At 32.0% G+C, this 20,885-nt stretch overlaps 1 protein-coding gene and 2 long non-coding RNA genes across 4 annotated transcripts in view; 2 read left to right on the top strand and 1 right to left on the bottom strand.

Annotated features, from left to right (window-relative positions):
- LOC139906841 (uncharacterized) overlaps positions 1–20,885 on the top strand; it is a 285,448-nt gene that overhangs the window by 139,756 nt on the left and 124,807 nt on the right. The window lies entirely within an intron of this gene.
- Positions 10,970–14,714, bottom strand: LOC121126989 (uncharacterized). The gene is made up of 3 exons (XM_040722340.2): positions 14,186–14,714; positions 13,894–14,130; positions 10,970–13,836 (listed from the first exon to the last, which is right to left on the bottom strand). Exons 1-3 carry the CDS (start codon positions 14,495–14,497, stop codon positions 11,224–11,226), a joined length of 3,162 nt encoding a protein of 1,053 aa, XP_040578274.1. The 5' UTR covers positions 14,498–14,714; the 3' UTR covers positions 10,970–11,223.
- On the top strand, positions 17,215–19,412 carry LOC121127161 (uncharacterized). Its single transcript, XR_005867592.2, has 2 exons — positions 17,215–17,729; positions 17,797–19,412. It is a non-coding gene; the product is annotated as an uncharacterized lncRNA (long non-coding RNA).

Below are 20,885 nucleotides of genomic sequence, written 5' to 3' on the forward strand. Positions count from 1 at the left end.
TTTATTCATTCTCCTTTTTTTTTTAAATAGATCTGAGTTTTTATAATGCTATATTGTAAGGTTAATAAAAATACAAAGTTATACCATAACGTGTGTACGACGGATGTTTGACTTCCACACTTTTTACTATTGACGTCATAGTGTATGATTGGTTGATGATCGATATAACATTCGAACCTCTTATTCTACAGTCATCAGGAGTTCCCTATATTTATGTAACTCATATAGATTATCTTTATTATAAAAATGTAATCGCATTTCCACACCTATTCCGTTTGCCGTCCTCTCAAGTTGAAGAAATAAAGAGTAAAAATTCAAATATTTTCACTTTCAACTACATTAATTGATCCATCATGACTTATCATTTCCCCATGTCCAATATATTTTTCTCATCCTGAGTTGACAACAAACCCGGTGTTAATTTTTCATTCATTCCATTCCAAACACCTCTTATCCATTTGTGCACCTTTTCAGAAATATTTCTTAACACTATAATAATTGTTTCAATCCTTTCAACTTCAAATAGTTGATTGTGAAGCACCATTGTGATATTCTTCATGATATTATACTTTATAGCCAAATTCCTAACTGTATTCCGGATTGCTTTAAGTTCTTCTTCTTGCTTTATTGAGGTATTTAGTAATTCTGACCTTGAATGTTCATTACCAGAGAACTTAGTGAACGATACTTTTAGTATCCAGCCTCCCAACCATTCGAGGCCAAACATTACATGACTTTTCTTCTTGTTTTTCTAACCATATCCACATACGACCATTAGTTTGTTTAACTCTATGTGGATATACAGTATTTTTTGTCGTAGATTATTACTCTATGATTTAGGGACAAATCTTCACCCACACAACAAGAACTATGAAATATGCTGCAATAATTTCATGAATGGTCAACTAAAGAAGTATCTTTAAACATAATCAAGGAGTTTTTAATTGGCATTACATTATCTTCTCTAAATTAATTTGAAAAACTCCCTGTACTAAGACAAACAAACAATAAACTTCATTTCATTTTAATTTCTAAGTTACTTATTTTTAGTAAAGCTATTTTCCATGCCCTCGTTGTTATTTACTTGTGAAAATTTATTAAGAGGTGCATCAATAATATCTTCAAGTGTATTCTAAAACTGTTCCTCTTCTTCCTCACATTCTTTTCGCAGCGTATGTTCTTTTTGCCTGAACCTACTTGCACTTATTTTCTTGCAAATGTATGCGGCTGGTTGATTTTGTTTCATTGATGTAGGACGTGGCTTGATGTCCTGCAATGTTGCTAATACGTCAAAGGCGGCACTTAATTAATTTTCTATGACTTATTTTTCTTTTCAACAGATATTTACATTTCATTACGAAAATATTCATTATTCTCTATTACTTTTGCTTTTCTTCTTCAAAAAAGATTTGCATTTCATCGGGCATATCTTCATTACCCTATGTTTCTTTTTCTTCTTCAAAAGATATTTTTATTTCATCAGGCAGATCATCATTATTCTTTGTTCTTTTCATCTTCCTCCACATATCCGATTTCTAGTTCTTCTTCGTTTACTTATCTTTTTCATTTAAAATTTCTCAATTTTCATCCCAATCCTCATTCCAGATTTCTTACTCTTTTTATTATTAAGATGTAGAAATTTCTATAGAGTTTGGTATAAGAGAATAAATAAATGAAAATTACAATACTCGATTTGCACAAATATTTTCCTCTTAGTTTATAGTTAAAGGTCAATTACTTTTCATAAGAAAGAGAGCTGTATTAAAAGGTTATTTATTTTAGAATTATTCCTTCTCGATATAACCCATATGCTATCCTTATAAAATAGTTATTGTCTTGAAAATTTTGTTTGCTTTAAATTTGACTATTCTGTCTTTAAATAGCCTTCAAACATAAAAGGTACATTATGAACAATAACTAATTACGATTATTGTCCCATAACAAAGAACCATTCTAATATACTATAATACATCCACGATCACGGGCTGTGAAGGTGAACTACTGGGCCCCAGGAAAATTACATTTATGCGCAAGTTCCAACCTGAGCACCAAGAAATCTTCTTAATTTCTCAAAATATAGACCGGCCCTCAGGCTGCACAGGTAAAGTACCGGGCCTTACGCAGTTTAAACTATACCGCCAACCCATTACTAAGCACCAAGAACCCTTTCGAATATGCTAGAATACACCCCGGCCACGGGTTGGGCAAGTGCACTGCTAGACCCGAATCAAGTTACATTTCTCGCTGCTTCTTTGAGTATAAACAAATCCACCTAGTACCCCAAAATACACCCTGGCTCTCAGAATATGAAGGTGAAATACCGGGCCTCATGGCAGTTTAAACTGCACCGGCACCGTATTTCTAAGCACCAAGTACCTCTTCCAATATGCTAGAATATACACTTACCAATGGGGTTTGGACTGATGCTCCTTGAGGCATGTTAAATTCTGTCATCGCTGCATCCCTGAGCATCAAAGACCCCTTCTAATATCCGAAATATATCCAAGACCTCAGATTGTTCAGATAAGTGCTAAAAAATGCTATTTTAAGGCCACTATCGACCGAATGACAACATAATTTGTCCTTATATCTGTTACTAGTGCCTGTAAAACCTACATGAAAAATTTCAGCAAAATCCATCCATTAGTTCGCCCGTGATTAAAAGACAGACATACACATACACAGAGAGATATATTCACATTTAAATATAGATATTTACTTCAGTAGGTTATTTCTCTATTACCTTGATTCTTTCTTTAATCATTTGGTCTATCAAATCTTCCGCTACATTACTTGATGATGGATTCTTCCATTCAAAGCATCAGCATTCTGATTTTTTTATCCCTTACTTATGCTTTATTGTAAATATTTATTCCATAAGCTATTTTTTCATATGTGTAACATACCTGGAGAGTCAATGATTTCAGAGATTTTTTTTATAGTTATAATCAATTTCTGATTTTCAAACTCCAAAATATTCAACTCTACTTATAACTTTAGTGTCGAAAAATAATTTATTTGTGACTGATTAAGGGACCTTTATCACATGTAATCGGATGTTCTTTATTATAATACTTTACTTGTGTTGGCACTGTTCCAATGGTAAACTTTGAATCTTCTGTTTGTTATAATACATTATTTCAAAAAGTGGTTACTGTCTCATAAAGATTAAACCTTTAACTTTTACTTCAATCACTTAAACACTTCTTTAATCAATTAACATTCTCCATCGTTGCAAAGATGTTTGAAATTGGTTCTAATATTCTTGCGCAATACGTCATACATTTACTATATTAAAAATTTTTCCCCAAGAAGGCATGGAGACCTTTCTTGTAACAGGAACGGTTTTCATTGTTGAATTGCCTCTATTAATCTATAAGCCTAAGCAACATATCCTCCCCTTATTTAGTGTCCTAACCCATTTGTCAAAAGGCGTGATTGTATTTGTTTTTCTCGCCTTTCCTCTGAAATGAGTCTTTTCAGTCCTTTTTTTTTTTTTTTTTTGGGGGGGTATGGGGGGGCATAAATTTTTGCAAATTGACTTTGCATTTGCATGAACATACATTCAAAGATGACATTGTCATCAAAGAATAAGCTCTAATTTACTAATTGCCCATATATTTTATTAATTTAGTATGTATAAGTTCCACACTAATTTTTGATCCAAAGGTTAACAATTCTATTAAATGTACTTTATGATTTGCATGAGATCTACTCATATTATTCAGATCTCAATCATTCATAGAAACATTAATGCTCCCCCTTCATTTTTACAGGAACAAATGTTTATCCCCATTCACTTATAATCAATTCAATAATTCCTTCCTCAATCCATTCTTTATAGTTAATTGTTTAACTTTCCTTTCACAACTGGATTCATAGGCTTAACCCTCACCTTCCCTGATTTATAATATCTAGTAATTGCTCTAAATTATATTGCAATAGGGTCTACAATGGAGGAATCTTTTATAAAATAAGATAATATATATATTTTATTTATTTAAATTATAAAAACAAATCAGTATAAAACATAGTTATCTAAAGTTATTTATGAAAGCATGGAAGATTCCAAGGTTATTAAAAGGATGGGGAAATAGACCCCCTAATATCGCAAATATAACATTTTTCCAAAAGTCCATTTTTTCAATATATCTTGCGATTGTTTTGTTTAAAACTGCAGGGAGAGGGGCTTTTTTTGTTATATAAGCGTAGATAATTGTGAGGGTCTTTGCAACTATTGCTGCGACTTTAAAGTAATGATCTCCTCTCAATTTAAGAGCAATGAGCCAGTCTGACGCCTTTACAGTTATGTTAAACCTATCGGGTAATTTAATTCTACACTATGAACAATATAGGTATCACTCGATCACAGAAATAAATTAGGTGGAAGGTAGATTCAACCACCTCTTTAAAGAAAAAACATCCCCATCTTTTTTATTTTAGTTGCTAGTGTATATCAAGAATGTCGCCAGCCTGTACCTAAACCACTTCTGTTGTGGCCATTTTCTAAAGGGGTTTGCGTGTATTGTTCTTGGATTGATTATTTTTTCTTCCAGTTTAAGTTTCTTCCAGCGTTTTGCCACCAACAAGCTTGGTTGTTATATTCTTTTTCCTTCCCACTGAATTAGCAGGCCATGTTTTAAGAAATTAGCAGCTCGAGTCATGGAAGTGACTCTTGTGTGAAGAATCCAGTTTGTAATATTTCCTGAAAATCTTTTCAGCTCGCCTGTTGAAGTTAGGGCATGTTCTTTATGGCACTGATCGACAGCTGCAAGGTGTGGGTTAAAGTTGAGTGGATTCATCAGGTCTTAAAGCAATGAGAGTACCAAAGACTGAACTTTCCCAAGAAACTACCTTTCTGTACCAGGTCTTTATTATTTTAAAAACTTCGTTTGGTCCAGGAAATATTCTGTCCGAGAATTCATTTTCAGTTTCTCTTTCGAACGCGTATTTGATTCTTTTTGCCCAAACGTCTTCGCTTTTCATGAGTCTTGTTCACCAGCTAAGTTTAGATTTTTCCAAAATACTTATGTATTGACTGAACCCAAGTCCAGCTATTGAGTGAGGTACTAAGGTGGTCGTTAGAGATATACTGTAGTTTATCTCCCCAGACAAGGTATTTCTTGGAATAGTCTATTATCTTCTATTTTTTTAAATGTCAATGACAAAGTCGTCAATACACAGAAAAGCTTGTTTCCACTTCATCATCGTTATTCAGATACACTATTCTCTTTCTTTCTCTTCTCCAGGACTAGAAGATCTTTCGGAAATATTTTAGAATTATGGAGCTTACGTATCGGAGAAGGCTTCTGAAGCACGCCTCGAATTTTTTTTATGACAACTTGCCCGTTTTCTCTCAGTCGAAGAGTGTGTGATGCTTCCAATGTAGAGCATCCCTCTTCTTCTATTCTTTTTTTCAGCATTTTGTGCATTCATAAAATATCCACTTGAGAGGATGATTGATTGTATTTAGGAACTGCAGTGTTCTCATTATGAAGCAGATCTTTCGGCATTTATAGAAATCTTTTGCAGATTTCGTGACTGCTTTTCGGTTCATTATTATTATCAATAACTTATTTCTTGTAAAAAATATATTTTAATTTACTGCCCCAGAATTGAACCATATCTACCATAAAAATAAATGCAGAACAAATTCACCAAAATAAACTAAAATCTCCAAATTAAAAGTTGACAAAATTATACCAGTCACTTCTTTTAAACCAATAGGCTCATAGGACGTCAACTTGCTTGCAATAAGAGTTTTTGAGTTTAACAGAGCAAAGTAAATTGCTTTGGTTTCCGAGTAACTCTTTTTTCAAAAGTGAAAGTCCAAAAGGAAAAATTGCTTAATAAAATTTTTCATCTGTAGATGTCAAATGTTTTCTTTTAAATTTACAAATTGCTTTAGAATGGTTAGAGACAGGGAATCTACAAATACATTGAATGTATCATTGAATATCTCACCAAAGTCTTTATATGGGCTCGAGAAAAAAATACAATTAGTGGGAATCTGTATTTGGACTGTGATTTTTTTTCCATCATTAATTATTAATTCCTTACAACGATGAACTTATTATGCTCTTCCAGTTTTCAGGGAGTCTCACTCCTCCTCTATGTAGATCACATAGTGTAGCCGTCATACCTTCCAAATTAGTAAATTACATAGGCATGGCATAATATAGAGACCTGAAGTCCACCAAAGAGGAAACTTGAATCTTTCGTCATTGAAGAAATCTGAAGAGTGTATTTTGTGCCTAGCTAAATTGTCGTTGCAAATAGCATGTTCTTTATAATAAATGGATCCTTTAATTTCCTAAAGGTAAAGTTTTTAATTAGATTTTTCCAAAATGTATCTACTGTTGAGTCATCATGAAAGACAGTATCATTAGTCCGGATAATTATTTTAGCAGCACCCCACAATTGAGACATTGCCGTGGTTACATCATTTATGAGATTAGATCCCATTATAAACATTTTCTCTATTCTGGTCCAGTAATTATTCTTTTACGTTTAAGCGAAGGATTCCCCGACATGTCTGCCAATATTTTACTATATATTTGCGGAAAGATATTTTGATAACAGGGCTATGCCCCCCCCAGCCAGATGAGATTTTGGTCTTTTTATGACGTTCAGTTAGTTTTTAAAGAAAACAACCAAGCCAAACCTCTTCTTCCAGAATTGCCATTTCTGCAACAAAAGGAATGTTTTAGCTTTATAAATTACTGCAGGAATAACAAGAGTATTGTATCGGTCTATTCTGTTTTGTATATTGAATCTCTTAAAGATGTTTATTTTTTGATTAACTATTTGCTAAACTAGGTTTAAGTAATCTTAATGGATAATATTACTCTACTATGTGATGCCTAAAATATCAACCTTCTTTTTTATATTGTAGTTCCCGACTCTGAGATATCGGACAGGATTCCATAAACCGATAGGGATATTTACGGTTGTGATTGTCCTTATTTATTTGGTCCAGTCCAGTCTTAGGACCAGTCCTTAACTGTCGGCCCTTGAATTTTTTCATATAAATATCGAAGGTTTATTTAGACATATAAGATATGAAATTGATTATTGTATATATCTTGGAAAATGTATTATTTTTTTCATTTGCCGAAATTTGAGAGTACTTCCAGCTCTTTATTAATTGAGCCTCTGAATTGTCTTCCAATGCCATAGTAACATCTTCCGCATATAACTCAATAAAAGCTTATCTCCCTCAAAACTTCCCCCAACACGCCATACCTTTTTGGATATCTGTACTACAAGTTCCTTAATCGCAGGAATAAATAGGAATTGAGCCGAAGGATATCCCTGCCTAAGGCTTTTATTCAATTTATCTGGTTTAGTCTACACTCCCTCTATACAAATTGTTGATGTACCATATAAAGCAGTGCCCGACCTTGATAAAAAACGCCTTGGAAGCAAAACCCTGACCGCTCTAAGAATTTGCACCAAATTTCTTCTTTTTTTTTCCTTACATAGTCAATAGTAGCCTGAATATTGCCTGAAACATCCAATACTGAAAGCCCAAGTGAGGAGCAAAAGGAGTTCAAATCCTCCTTCTACTGCTCCTTCATTTAAACAAAGACAGAGAAGAAGAAAAGAGATAGAACAAATGGAGAGAAAAATAAAAAGGATTTCCTCGGAGGACTCCCTTGAATGTCCGTTTTTTTGGAATCCCTTACTCTCTACTGGTATGCTACCCGTGATCTTGTGCCCACGATGCTTGAAATAATTTATTTATACAGTTTGAGACATGAGGCTTAATGTATAACAAGTTTTATAATATATATTTTCTTTTTCTCCTTTTTTCTCTCTCTCTTTTCCTCTTCTCTGTCTTTGTTTCTATCTCTTCTAGCTGGGGCATATGGATACTTATGCACTTTTATTATGAGATCAATTCAAATATGAGTTTCTTCCTTGAAATATTGTGGTGGTCTTATCTCAAATTGACAACGATATAGAGTGTTTCTGGAGAAGTTCTTTTTTTCTAAATTAAAGTTAATACTTTTAGCTATTCAATACAATACTTTTAAACTTTTAGAACATATTTGTCTTGAATCTATAAGCCTCTGAATAAAAAACACCTATTTTTCACTTTAAACAATGATGAATTGAGTTATAAGTATGATGCAGAAATTTAAAAAAGGGTTTTAGAATTTTTTAACATTCGGCTTTAAAATATATTAATATAGTTTATTCTTATCTGCAACACCGAGGCCTTAGAACAGCTTTGCACCTTAAAAATAGCCAAAAAACAAAAAAATGTATGGCCTTTTTCTGAAACCCAAGAGGCTATGACAGAAAAAATAAGGCCATATTTGGAATCAGGGGATCAAATTGTACTAAGTTGAGCATATGCTATTCTTGTGCATAAAAAAAAAATATGATTTTGTTGGATAATTTAACTTCTATATCGTATCATTTGCCATTTTTATTGGTCTGATTCTCTGCATATCACTTCTATTAAAATTTCTAATTAATATTTTATTGGTTTTTTTTAAATTTTATTTTTTTAATTTACCCATTCCTATTGAACTTATTATCATAAATATACATTATAATAACTAAATTTATTAATTTACTAGTAATTTGATAATTATTTATATTGATTTCTCATCGTATAAAATATCATAATGGCGACTTCAAGAGAAGAAATTCAAGACATTTCAAAGTGAGCATAACAATTAGGTTGGGGAAAAGTAATTTCGTATTTCCAGCTCTCTTTTTTTTTTAACTATGTATATCTTGTTAATAAAGTGTTGAAAAGGTATTAGTGTATTCTACAACTACTACTACTAAAAGTGAGTATAATAATTAGGTTGTGGAAAAGTAATTTCTTATTTTCAGCTCTTATTTTTATCTAAGTATGTCTTGTTAATAAAGTGTTGCAAAGGTGTGAGTGTATACATTAGTTCTAAGAAAAAATATTATTATTATATAAAAAATCATATTTATTTATTTATTATGCATTTTTAAATCAATTACAACAAAAATAAGCGATAGTTATTATTTTAAAGGGAGTTGATAACACATACAAGACCTATTAAACAATGAGCAAGAACGAAAAAAGGCCAAATGCATCAATTGTTTTTCCTTTTCTAATCGCTACAATTAGTTTTTTTCTTTACACAAATCCTTTATTTAACTATAATAGAGTACATAATATTGAGCAGAAACACGTCATATTCTATCCTCCAAAATCATACCATCATAGGCAGCTGATTTTTTAAAGTATACTTTAACCAATCGGACCATATATCATCGTGCTTGCTCGTATGTCCAGCCTAAATATATATTATGAAGATCGACGAAAAGATTCCTTCAATTCCTGACGAAAAATCATAATCAAATATGATCGAGTAATGTTTTTGTTCCTATTTTATGTTTATTATAAGATGTATTTGTATTTAATTACCATATAATAATATTTGAATTTGATCTAACAGCCTCTTTACTTCTAATTTATACACATTTCTCATTGTTTTCGCTTGAGGAGTGAGAAATTACTAACAATGAAAATTATGTGCATTTTAGGGATATCAATTTGAAGAATGTTTCGGAGGAGATCAGCGTAAATGCCATGACGTTTGATTAGATCAGCTATTATAAGCTGTGAGGAGAGAGAAGGGGGAGAAGATACAAAAAAGTAAATTGACAAAAATTACTCCAATGTCGATCTTCCATTCTTCTCTGAATTGAATAAGGGCTTACAATTATAACTCTGCAACAAATCATCAAGATTACTCTCTGTCTTTTATGAGCTTACACGAATGTTCAATCAGGTCGTGAATATAATTTAATATATTATAAAAGGATGTGCGTTATTTAGGATTTAAATAATAATTACTAGAGGCTAAGTTAAGAAAGATCATTCTTCAGATAACCAATTCCAAAAAAAGGACCAACTAAAAAATACACACGATTTCCATGACTAGAAATCATAAAAATTATAGGAAATTATTGAAAAATGAGAGGTTTTGTCAAATGGTCCTCAAAAATAAAAAGAACCATTGCTGTAAGGATGAACTGAAGGATAATAACAACAAAAAAGGAAAGGATATGCTGGTGTAAGCAATTCAGTGAAAACCCCTTTACACTGAACATTTCTGGGTGAGTAATACCTGTACTCAAAGTAAAATTGAGGACTGGTATCGAATAATTCTTGGATATGTTATTGCTAGATACAGAAGAGGGATTTGTATTTATTTACTTCCACTCATACGTGCTTGTAGTCGGGGCTGGTACATGGATTTTTCCTTTGAGGGGAGGAGGAAGAACATTTTTATAAGAAAACTACAAAACTAGAAACTAAATTAAATAAATTTATATGTAATAAAATGTCTATGTTGATTTTGTAATATCTTTTAAATGGATTCACTTCTTTAATGTTTTCTTCTGAATACGAAGAAACATTTGACGAAGATATAGAAATAGCCAAAATTGAACACTTTCATTGAGGGGCTCATAATTTCCAAGTATTTCTTTAAATTGTTAAAAAAAAAAGCTAATTGGAAAACAGAATCTTTGAACATAAACTTAAAGGGAGGTAACTACATACATCATGAGTGGACAAGTAATACTTGAATAGACACTTTATTGTATTTGAAAGTGTCTTGTTTCCAGGTATGAAAATACTATTATTATATTTAGGACAACTCAAATTACAAAGGTTGCATTTTCTCTCTCCTTACAAAAAATATTTACATCACATTACATCTTTATTTTGTCAGGAAGTTTTGTTGAGTTTTTAAGATTATATGCAATGTTCTTAGAAATAAATGGAGTGTACACGCATGACAGTTGTAGTAATCTGTCATTAAGCAAAGAGAACCTCAAAGTTAAAAAAGAAAATCAAAATGTATCAAAATACTTCGAACAAAATACGCAGAAATATATTTTTTTAAATTCTCCCAACAAACTTGAAACTTTCCCTAAAATTACCAATATAATCAATTATAGATTATTCAATTTTTTTTAAGTTTTATTCAAATAGTACGTATCAGCTATACAAATGATTTAGAAACGGAACGAAGTTCGTAATAACATTTTTTTTTTTTGCCATCCATAAGTTGTACTTATTAATCAATAGATACAAAGCAAAAATGTTACTTTTTTTTGAGCAAGATCTTTAGAATCTACTATTAGGAAAAATTTATAAAATTATATTCCATGTGTTGAACATTGATTTTCACCAACGTTCTTTAGATTTAATGATTGCTATCCATAAAATTCTCCGACGTAATATAATTCGTTATTTTTTCTTTGCTTATGCTGGTGTTGAGTTTGAGGATTACAAGAGGTAGAAGATCCTGGAAGTAGTCTTGTATCATACGATGGTGATATACCACTGCAAGTCGCATAATCAGGTGGTGCAGACGCCGAAGAAGATGAACTCTGTGTTGAACAAGATTCATTATTTCTACCACTATTAAGATAATTCTGAATGGATGGGGATTGTTGTTTAAAATGATGATGATGATGAAAGTGGTGACACACATTTACTTGGTTATTATAATTAAGAGGACGCGTTCTATGTTTATGTATAATAATATGACTCGGAGAACTTCGGGAACCTTCACTTCTATAGCCATCCGTTTGATAATGACGCTGAATTGGCTGTGAAGATGGAATTTTGTGATTTTGTAATATACTCTGATCATTTCTACATCGATTCTTATCCTCCTCTGATTTGTTAACTCCCGTTCCCATCAAAAGGTTGGCCTTACTTCTCGAATGAGTTACGGTTGTTTCGCGAACTTCGATTGCAAAAAGTTCTTCACTTGATGATGCCCCAGTTCCAATTCCCTCTATATTTTTGATTGAACCTTTAGCATTTTTTTTTTTCAATGAACTTTTTTCATTCATACATCGATTTTCTCCTTTGTTGTTTTTACCGTCTAATAAGGAAGATATATTGGTACCAATACATTCCGATGCAGAAAGACGTCCATAATTACCAGAATTTGCAATTCGTTTGACATTATTATGATTGGTGACATTTGCTCCATCACTTTCATATCCATTATTCCACTGCTTTAATCTTTCTTCTTCATCAACTAGGTCTTCTTCATTATTATTTGTTTTATACCCATTAATTTTATTTCTTCTTATATTCTCATTATTATGTTTAATACTAGAGTATAACGGTTTATTGTTAATTATATCAGACCGATAACCTGTTTCACCATCTGATTTGTAACCATCTTCATAGTTATATGTTGTATTAGAGGGTGGAAGTGAACCAGCAGAATTTTGACGCAAAAAGTTGTTTTTTTTCAACGAGCAACGATGATCATTCGCAACAGAGTGTTCTTGTTGGAACATATGAGACGGATTATTTTTCCAAATTAAATTATCCCCATCATGATGTAAGGAGAGGTTACTACTTTGATCGTAAATTTTTCGTTGATTAGAAAAGTTGAACTCTTGTGAGTTAAATAACGGAAACTCAGCACAATTTAAAGAGAATTGATTAAGTGTATGGCCAGATGGAAAAAAATTATTTTCATTAAATTGATCTACACATGCAACAGAAGGTACTGAACGAGATAGGTGTCTTTGTTGAAGAAATGCAGCGGAAGAGAGATTGGTTTCTTGTTTGATAAAGCTATTGTGATTATAATATTTGGAGTTTTGTGCAGTTTTTTCTTTATTGGATGCTGAAGTACTGCATCGATCAGTACGAGGAGAATCATCTTTTGGCACATATTCCAAGTTCGGAACAGAAGTAGATGCAGGCATGTAATCAAACTTTGAACTAAAAGGATATGGGTTATGGTAGTGTAAATCCATTTTTGGACCATATTGATTGTCTTCTCGAAATAATTTTTGATCGTAAAGAAAGAACCATGTGTGAACATCTTCTGGTTTTCCAACTAATGAGTATCCTCTATCATTTGAATCAATATTTTTTGAGGATACATCAGCCGAAGCAATCAATCTCCATCCTAATGGTTGAATAGATTCTAATAATAAACATAATAAGTATACACATCGAGTCTGATCCAAATAAAGCCCTTCACATTCCCATGGATCTCCTTCTAATTTCCACTCTATACTTTTACCGAAATTTCTCGGTCCAAGTGAAACCCAATTTTGCTTAATTGTTTCATTTAGTCGTGTTGTCAATGCTAATTCAGATTCCTCACTTATTTCTGAACTGCTAACTATCAATCGAATTCGATTTGATTTGCAAAAACTAATACACATATGCGATAAATTTTGTGGTCGACAATGACGGAGAAGAAATGTTGTCTTATCATGATTATGTCTTGTCAGATCAAAAGTGCCACAAACTTCCCATGCATTAGACTTAAGTGCTCCCATTAGTGTTGACATGAAGAAACGTGCTTCTACAGCATCATTACCATCCGACCACCATGGACATCCTCCAAATTTAAACTCTGTGACCCCATGATAGTCCCTAGTTTTCTGTAGGCCTAAATACCAATATTTATTAATACACTCTTTGATACTCTGCTGTAGACCTTGTGGAGCTTGGAGGCATCGTAGCCGATCATAACGAGAAAGTACTATAGCGCAATATTTGTCATCCTCAAGGTCTAAATTGGGACACCATTGAAAAAAAAGAGAATCTGCATTGCCAGTATAGTTAATATTTGCAGCAAATCGCCATTTATGTATTGAAAGAGAGCGAACAATTTCTAATATAACGGATCGAGCTTGAATTGTATTTTTTCCAGAATTATAATAGGCTTGAGTCCAAGGGTTACCACAAAGTTTGAGAGCAATAACTACAGTTACAGACCTTTCATCGTCTGCAAGTGTTTGTTTAGATTTTATTCCAGGACTCCAAGTAAGATGTATTATCTTGAAAACAAAAAATAATTATGTATTTATCTTATAATGTGATTTACTTATCATTACTTTTAATATTTCTTCCACAGATACTTTTGGGATATTAATTAGGATAATACTTTCAGTTGAGTGTGGAGCAATACAGATAAATTTATGCGAAAGATAATTTAAAGAGTAAAAATAATCTTGTGAATCCCTTAGTTTGAAGAAGATAGTACTATGTGTTCCCTCGCGAGCTAAATTTGTTGATATAACCATGTCATAGCCAAAGCAAAACAGTGCACCAAAAATACGACAAAAAGCCACCTGTTATATAAATTAAGTAATGACATACTATTTACTTTGTCATTCATAAACTTACCTTTATTATTGTCATATCTTCTTTACTTATATCACCTTCCTTTTGAAAGTAGTTTTTTACAAGTTTAAGGTCATAAATATTGAATCGTCCAAGGAAATTTGTTTGAATATAATCCGCCAATATAACATATCCAAAAGTTTCTATGGTTACCAACTGTTGTAAGCGTTCATGTATTAGGCGAACAAGATCAGGTCCAACATTAATTAGACGAATTATATTTGGGTCGCACAATGACATTGAAAAATATCGTATAGGCTCTTGAACAGAATAGCCTGAACTTGAATATTCAAAATTGTTATCAAGATCACTCATATTGTATAATTTTAAGAGAACATTTTGAAGATATCTAAATACACTCTATCATAGTTAATATTAAAATATTAGTTATAAGAATTTAAATCAACAATATTTAGTAGGACCACATCAAAAGGTTTTCAAATACACATATTTTATTTATTTATAAGGATATATAGAGGGAATCTAAAACAGAGCAAAAAAAAAAAAAAAAAAAAAAAAAAAAAAAAAGAAAGCATGCTTCTCAAACGTAAAATTAGAAAGCATTTTTTACAGGTACCATTCATAGAATATAAAGAAATATTACTGTTGTTTTTTTATTTGTTAGTCAAATGGTTTTTAAAAAAATAATATTCATACATAATAATTCTAAGAGAAAATAAGTTTACAGGATTATGTAATACATAATTATCAGATATCCAAGTGTGTACAAAAAGTTTAATTTACATAAAATTAATAAGCTAAAACTGTAAATATCCATGAAACTCAATTATTATGCGTAAACTTGTTCGATATAATTGCAAATAGTATGACATATTAAGGCCGCACATGTAAAGTTGTGGGATTTTTCCTTATAACCAACAATATGGGGTAATATTGAAACAAGATATTGTTATACATCTATAATTATGTCATAATTTTTATAAAATTTCATGTTATCCATAATTAGCCTTAAAATTTATTAAATTTTAGCATTTATACACCTATGTATATAGATGATATATATATATGTAACTGTCAATGTGGAAAATCGGGTATTTTTCAAAATGTGCGGGCAAAACTATACAGTTTTCAATAGAATGGCCAAAGGTAATTTTAACTTCATTAACATAATCAAGTAAAATGGTTGTGCGTAATTTGATTATTCGGAGGATGGATGTTTATATATACTGGTTAGCTGTTGTTTTTTTTTTTTTTTGTGTGTGTGGGGTGTAATAATAATTTCAATTTTTGTGTTTCCAGGTGTGTTTTGGAGCTTTTTAAACATTTAAAAAGTGTTTTAAAGTCCACGAGACACCATTATGGGTCTTATTTTGAACTTTTATCTACTGCTGTTATACCTTTTTGGATATAAAAAATCAGAAGAATGATAGAATAAGAAGAATTTGAAAAAAAAGTAAACGGAACATTTGTAATGGTAGAATATCAGAAACCTCCCGAGAAATCCCTTGATGAGATTTCCAAGCCGATAACAAATAGGATAGAATATGAAAATATTCTTTCAGAACAATTCTTTGCATTGGGAGATTGCGGTTTAAGTGAACTTGCTTGTCCACAAGGGGAACACATTGCCGACGCTATCCTGAATATCAAAGACCCTTTCTCATATCCTATAATACAACCCAGCCCACAGGTTGTGCCAGTGAACCCCTGTTACAAAAGGGGTATTATTACCTACTGTTATTGCTTCTTTGAGCATCAAGGACTCTTTTTACTATCCTATAAAACACCCACCCACGGGTTGTGCAAAATACCTACAACTTAAAGTGTTTGATAATTACCCACCACTACCGCTTCTTTGAGTATCAAACACTCCTTTCAATATCCTTTAATACACCCCTGTCCATGGGTTGTGCAAGTGAATCATTGGTCGAAAAGGTGGGTCATTAGGCACTGCCACCGGTCCATTGAGCATGGAGAACCTTTGATATTCTCAAAACTCAAGAGATTGAACTTTTTTTGGTATTATACTTAGTGGGCTCTGTAAAGGTATGTGTAACTTTGGTGGTAGTTTATGACCGTCATGTGGCTCCTCTGTAACTGGAGGGTAAGGTGTTTTTAATAGTAAAATGTAAATAAAAAAGATGAGCAATTTGAATGAACTTGATAAAATGTGGGTATATCAGGATGACTACAGCAACAATAAAATATCTAATAAAAATTTAAATTAGAATTGTTGATCTTATTTGATAATACTCAAACCACACGGTAATATTTTCAAATAAATTTTAGTAATTTCTTCAAGATAGACATAAACAAAAAACTTATATGAATATACTTTTCAACATCAAATGTAATAACTAAAAAAGACATCTTATTGAACATACCTATTATTACCTAAATATTTTTACTTAAAATAATCGAAACATAAACACATTCCCAAAAGAAGCTTTTTTTCGGCATATTGTATTATTATGGAATTTGCTAACATAGAGGTATCCCTTTCTTTGTGGATGAACTTTTTTTTTTTTGTCAGCTTTGTTGATTTTCATCCGACAAAATTGATGCAGCCACATCTTAAAATTTGTTGGGTCGTAATATTACCCGCGATCCACAGGTTGGTCATCTCTGAACTAGATTATAAAATTGCTTGCAATGAAATTGTATCTTAATCAAATCCTTAATGGTCAAATTACTTGCCATGAATTGTTTCATAATCAAACTACTCACAATCATTTTACCTGATAATCTAATTGAAGTATAAATGACCATTGGTATATTGGAAATTTTATAGATATCCTGGAGATTCTGCAAATTCCCTGCTCTGACTGGCATTTTGCACATTACCTACTCTAACCTGTATTTTGCACATTCCTTGCAATATATAATTTAACATCTTCAATATCCATGTATAAATATGAGGATAATATTTTTATAACTGTGTACATTCAAGTTAAGATATAAATATATTTATTTTAACTGGGTAAAAATGATTATTCCTTTATACGAAATTAAAAAGAAAAAGAATACAAGTTACTATGATGAATAATTAATATCGTCTAAACAAGTTGAACTCCTACACTACTTCCCCTAGATGACAAAGTGAGTGTAGTTAGTAATGCAAAATAAATGCATCATAAAAACATTGATAAATAAACAAATAGATCATTCTGCAGTTGTAAATCTAGCGCATCTTATAGTTGGAGACAATGGACGAATACTAGGAACTCCAAATGCAGGTCGAAGTCTATATATCGAGACATTGTCAGTTGTTGATTCAAAGTCCAATTTGTGATAACGATGCCTCTCATTCACCTTAAACAGGCCCAAGAAAGTTGGAGAAAGAGACTCTTTTATGGGTTTATTTTTAACAAAAACGAATTCAGTTTTTTTTTAAATTATTTGTTAAAGCTCCTTTATTTAAGTGTCTCGGAGGAACGTGTGTTATTTTCTCCATTGTTTTAAAGAAACTTTCGACGTCGAGGTTGCCAGAAGAAAAGGTAGACACATTAAAAAAAATTAAAGGTCACGGATCCTGAGTGACCTGCTTGTAATTGAGAAAGTGAATGTTTAGAACCCAGGTCTATTGGTACTGAGTTCCTCAATCCTCATAAAACTACAGGTAGTGCATTCATCCAGTCTTATTTTTCTTCCAGCATTCGTGCTACTAGCCCAGTATTAAATGATCAATGGAAACATTCTATGGGTCTGTTGGACTCTGGATGATACGAAGATGTGCTCTTGCTTTCAATACCAAGTGTCCTGCATACACCCATCCATAATGAACTTGTGAACTCTGTCCCTCGGTCAGACACAATGGTTTCTGGAACTTCAAACCTCGAAATCCAACCACTTAAAAAAATTATTGACTATTGTCGTGAAGGTTATATCTGGAATAGCTATCATTTCTGGCTACCTTGTGAAACGATCCATAATAGTTAAGGCATGGTGATGTCCCTAAATTAGTGGAAATGGACGGATTATGTTTAGGTGTATAAAGGAAAGTCTTTCAGAAGGAAGATCGAAAGACGACATTGGTTTTGATGGCCTGAAAGGTTTGGGTTTCTGACACACAAAACACTCTCTAGTTAAGTTTGTGACGTCTGCACGCAAATTAGGCCAAGCATAAAAAAGTGAAATCCCCCTTAACGTTTCTTTGAATCCCAGATGATTGTCCTTGTGTAAAGAGTGCAACTATGCTTTGACACAATTCTGGAGATGACACAGCCACACGGAATGCGTCGACATTACCAAAACCAGAAAATAGGGTTCCTGCTATGATTTTAAAAGAAGGTTTAGCTTTAAACTTAAGTAAATTATGATCCTGTTTCTTTTGATCCTCAATTATATAGAAGACCCAATGAAGGGTGAGCCTATTGTGATGTTATTTATACTTCTAGAAAGAATGTCTGCTGTATGATTTAATTTTCCATAAACGTGTTCGATATCACAATTGAATTTTTCCATAAATGAAAAAGTACGGAACTGTCTTGGTGTCCAAGAGGGATTGCGAATGTCTAAAGGGTTGTGATACGTGAAAACTTTAAAACTTGTCCATCCAAAGCCCATAGAAAATGTTTGATGCTTTCCTTAACACTTAATAATTCCCTATCAAACGTAGAATATTTCTGTTTAATCTTTGAACGAGCCCGAAACCAAAAAGCCAGAGGTTGCCATTGTGCATTTCACTTTTGCTCGAGAACAGCTTCCATCCCTATATCAGATGAATCAGTCGTCAGGGCTAAAGGCAATGAACTATCTGTAATACAAGTTGAGTACTTGGAGACAAACTATTTTAATACTTTGAAAGGCGTGTTAATATTTTGTATTCCAATTAAACTTTATATTCTTCTTTAACAGGGTGTACAAAATGAACTAGGATTAATATTGGGTCACGTCCAAAAATCTATGCAGATCATCTTTTGATTTTGGAGTTGGTAATTTTTGGATTGCCTTTACCTTACATTCTAGACGCTTGAAACCTTTCGATGAAATATAATGTCCAAGGAAGTATACCGATTCCATGAAAAACTCACATTTTTCAGGGGAGAAGATCATACCAGCTGTTTCAAGTCTTGACAAAACCACGTTCAAAGTTTTCCAATACTCATTCATCAACTCTGAAGCGACAAGGATATGTTCATTCTGCACTACTTTAAACACCTGCCTGTAGAAAGAGAAAATAAAATTATGACTGATGTAAATAATAACAGTAAAAATGTATACTATTTTGTACTTGTCTCAAAACAAGTCTGAATAAAATTGTTACTAATATGTAGTTCATTCCTACGTTAATAAAAAAATTGTTGAAACTTCATGAGACGATAATGTAGAAAGACAATTGTGTAATATCTGGGTTCTGACCAAAAGTAACTAAAGAATTCCCTGTCGAGGAATTGACAATCTATGGGCCCTACTTTGCACTTAAGCAAAAAAAAAGCTCAATTTCTTGCAAAATTTGGATTATTACATGACGTTTGAAGTCCTGGAACCCAATTGGGAAGATCTTATTTCAAAAATATAAATTACGTGTCTAAACAATTGTCTTTTATCAAGTCCTACTATTTAAACAACCATTAAGAAATTGCTTGGAATTTGTACATCATTTTCCAAATTTATGAATGCTATTTCGGATCCAGCGGGTTTGGAAGTAGGTGTTCGAAATTTTGAAGATGATTTCAATGAATTCGACTTGGGATTTACTTCTAAGCTTCTCTCCTTACTCGATAAACTGCCCATATTGGACGTAAAAAAATTATAATCTTTTACTCAAATCCACTTAATCGTTTTGGTTCAGAAAATTCTACTACTACGCTGGCAGATTCAAATCTATGCATAAGCAAGGATCGCTATGATATGAAAAGACATGATACTTAAAGAAGATGTCCATTAATTATTATTAATTTATTCTTTATGCCGACTAGGTTTCGAAACTAATAGGTATTAACATTATTCATAATAATTCTTATAATCTAAATTAATAATAAAAAAAGATGAAAAATAAATCAACGCACGAAAGACAGATATTTCCTTTTATTTCCTCAACTAATCAATTCACTTTTGGGTCAATTTTTCACACCATGATAAAAAAAAATTCTATCAGCTTTTCACCAATGTGTCAGACGTATCATATATTTACCATCACGTTCCTCGATGGATGTAACGCAAAATGACAATTTTTTTTTCAATTCTCTGCGAAGAATCATAATTAAGTTTAAATCGAATAGACTAATCATTAATATTTTAGTTTCTCTTCTATGTTTATTATATAAAGAAACGGTGGTAATTTTATTAAATTATTAAAAACAATGGTTTGTAAAAAGTTCCTAAAAAAAATAGAAGGTGCTCTTGAAGTAAAGATGGATTGAATGACAATAATGACAAAACAGGATACTATATGTGGCCTAAATGAGTGTGTAAGCACCTGAACACTGATTATTACTGGGTTTAGTTATCTTCTATATTGTTATAGGAAAGTTGATATTTTAGCCAGTGCCTTATTTATCTTGGCAATGCCGAGTACTATCGGTAGGATATTACAACCACTAAATAATTGTCTCTTAATTATGAATAATTAAATAATCGTTCAAAAAAGTAATTTTAGAGTTAATATCATCAATTTATATCAATTTTGTCACTATCTTCCTTTAATTCCTGTCTGGACAATATTGACTTCTTTATTATTAGTATATTCTGTAATATGCAGTGAGTAGTTAAAAATCCAATCCAAATTAAACAAATGAGG

The sequence above is a fragment of the Lepeophtheirus salmonis genome, chromosome 12, assembly GCF_016086655.4.
Source record: "Lepeophtheirus salmonis chromosome 12, UVic_Lsal_1.4, whole genome shotgun sequence".
Taxonomy (NCBI): domain Eukaryota; kingdom Metazoa; phylum Arthropoda; class Copepoda; order Siphonostomatoida; family Caligidae; genus Lepeophtheirus; species Lepeophtheirus salmonis.

Coding starts and splice junctions, on each gene's coding strand:
- LOC121126989 (XM_040722340.2), bottom strand. CDS start 14,497: ATGAGTGATCTTGATAACAATTTTGAATATTCAAGTTCAGGCTATTCT. Junction 14,131..14,185: donor AAGATATGACAATAATAAAG/GTAAGTTTATGA, acceptor TTTATATAACAG/GTGGCTTTTTGTCGTATTTT. Junction 13,837..13,893: donor CTGTGGAAGAAATATTAAAA/GTAATGATAAGT, acceptor TTTGTTTTCAAG/ATAATACATCTTACTTGGAG.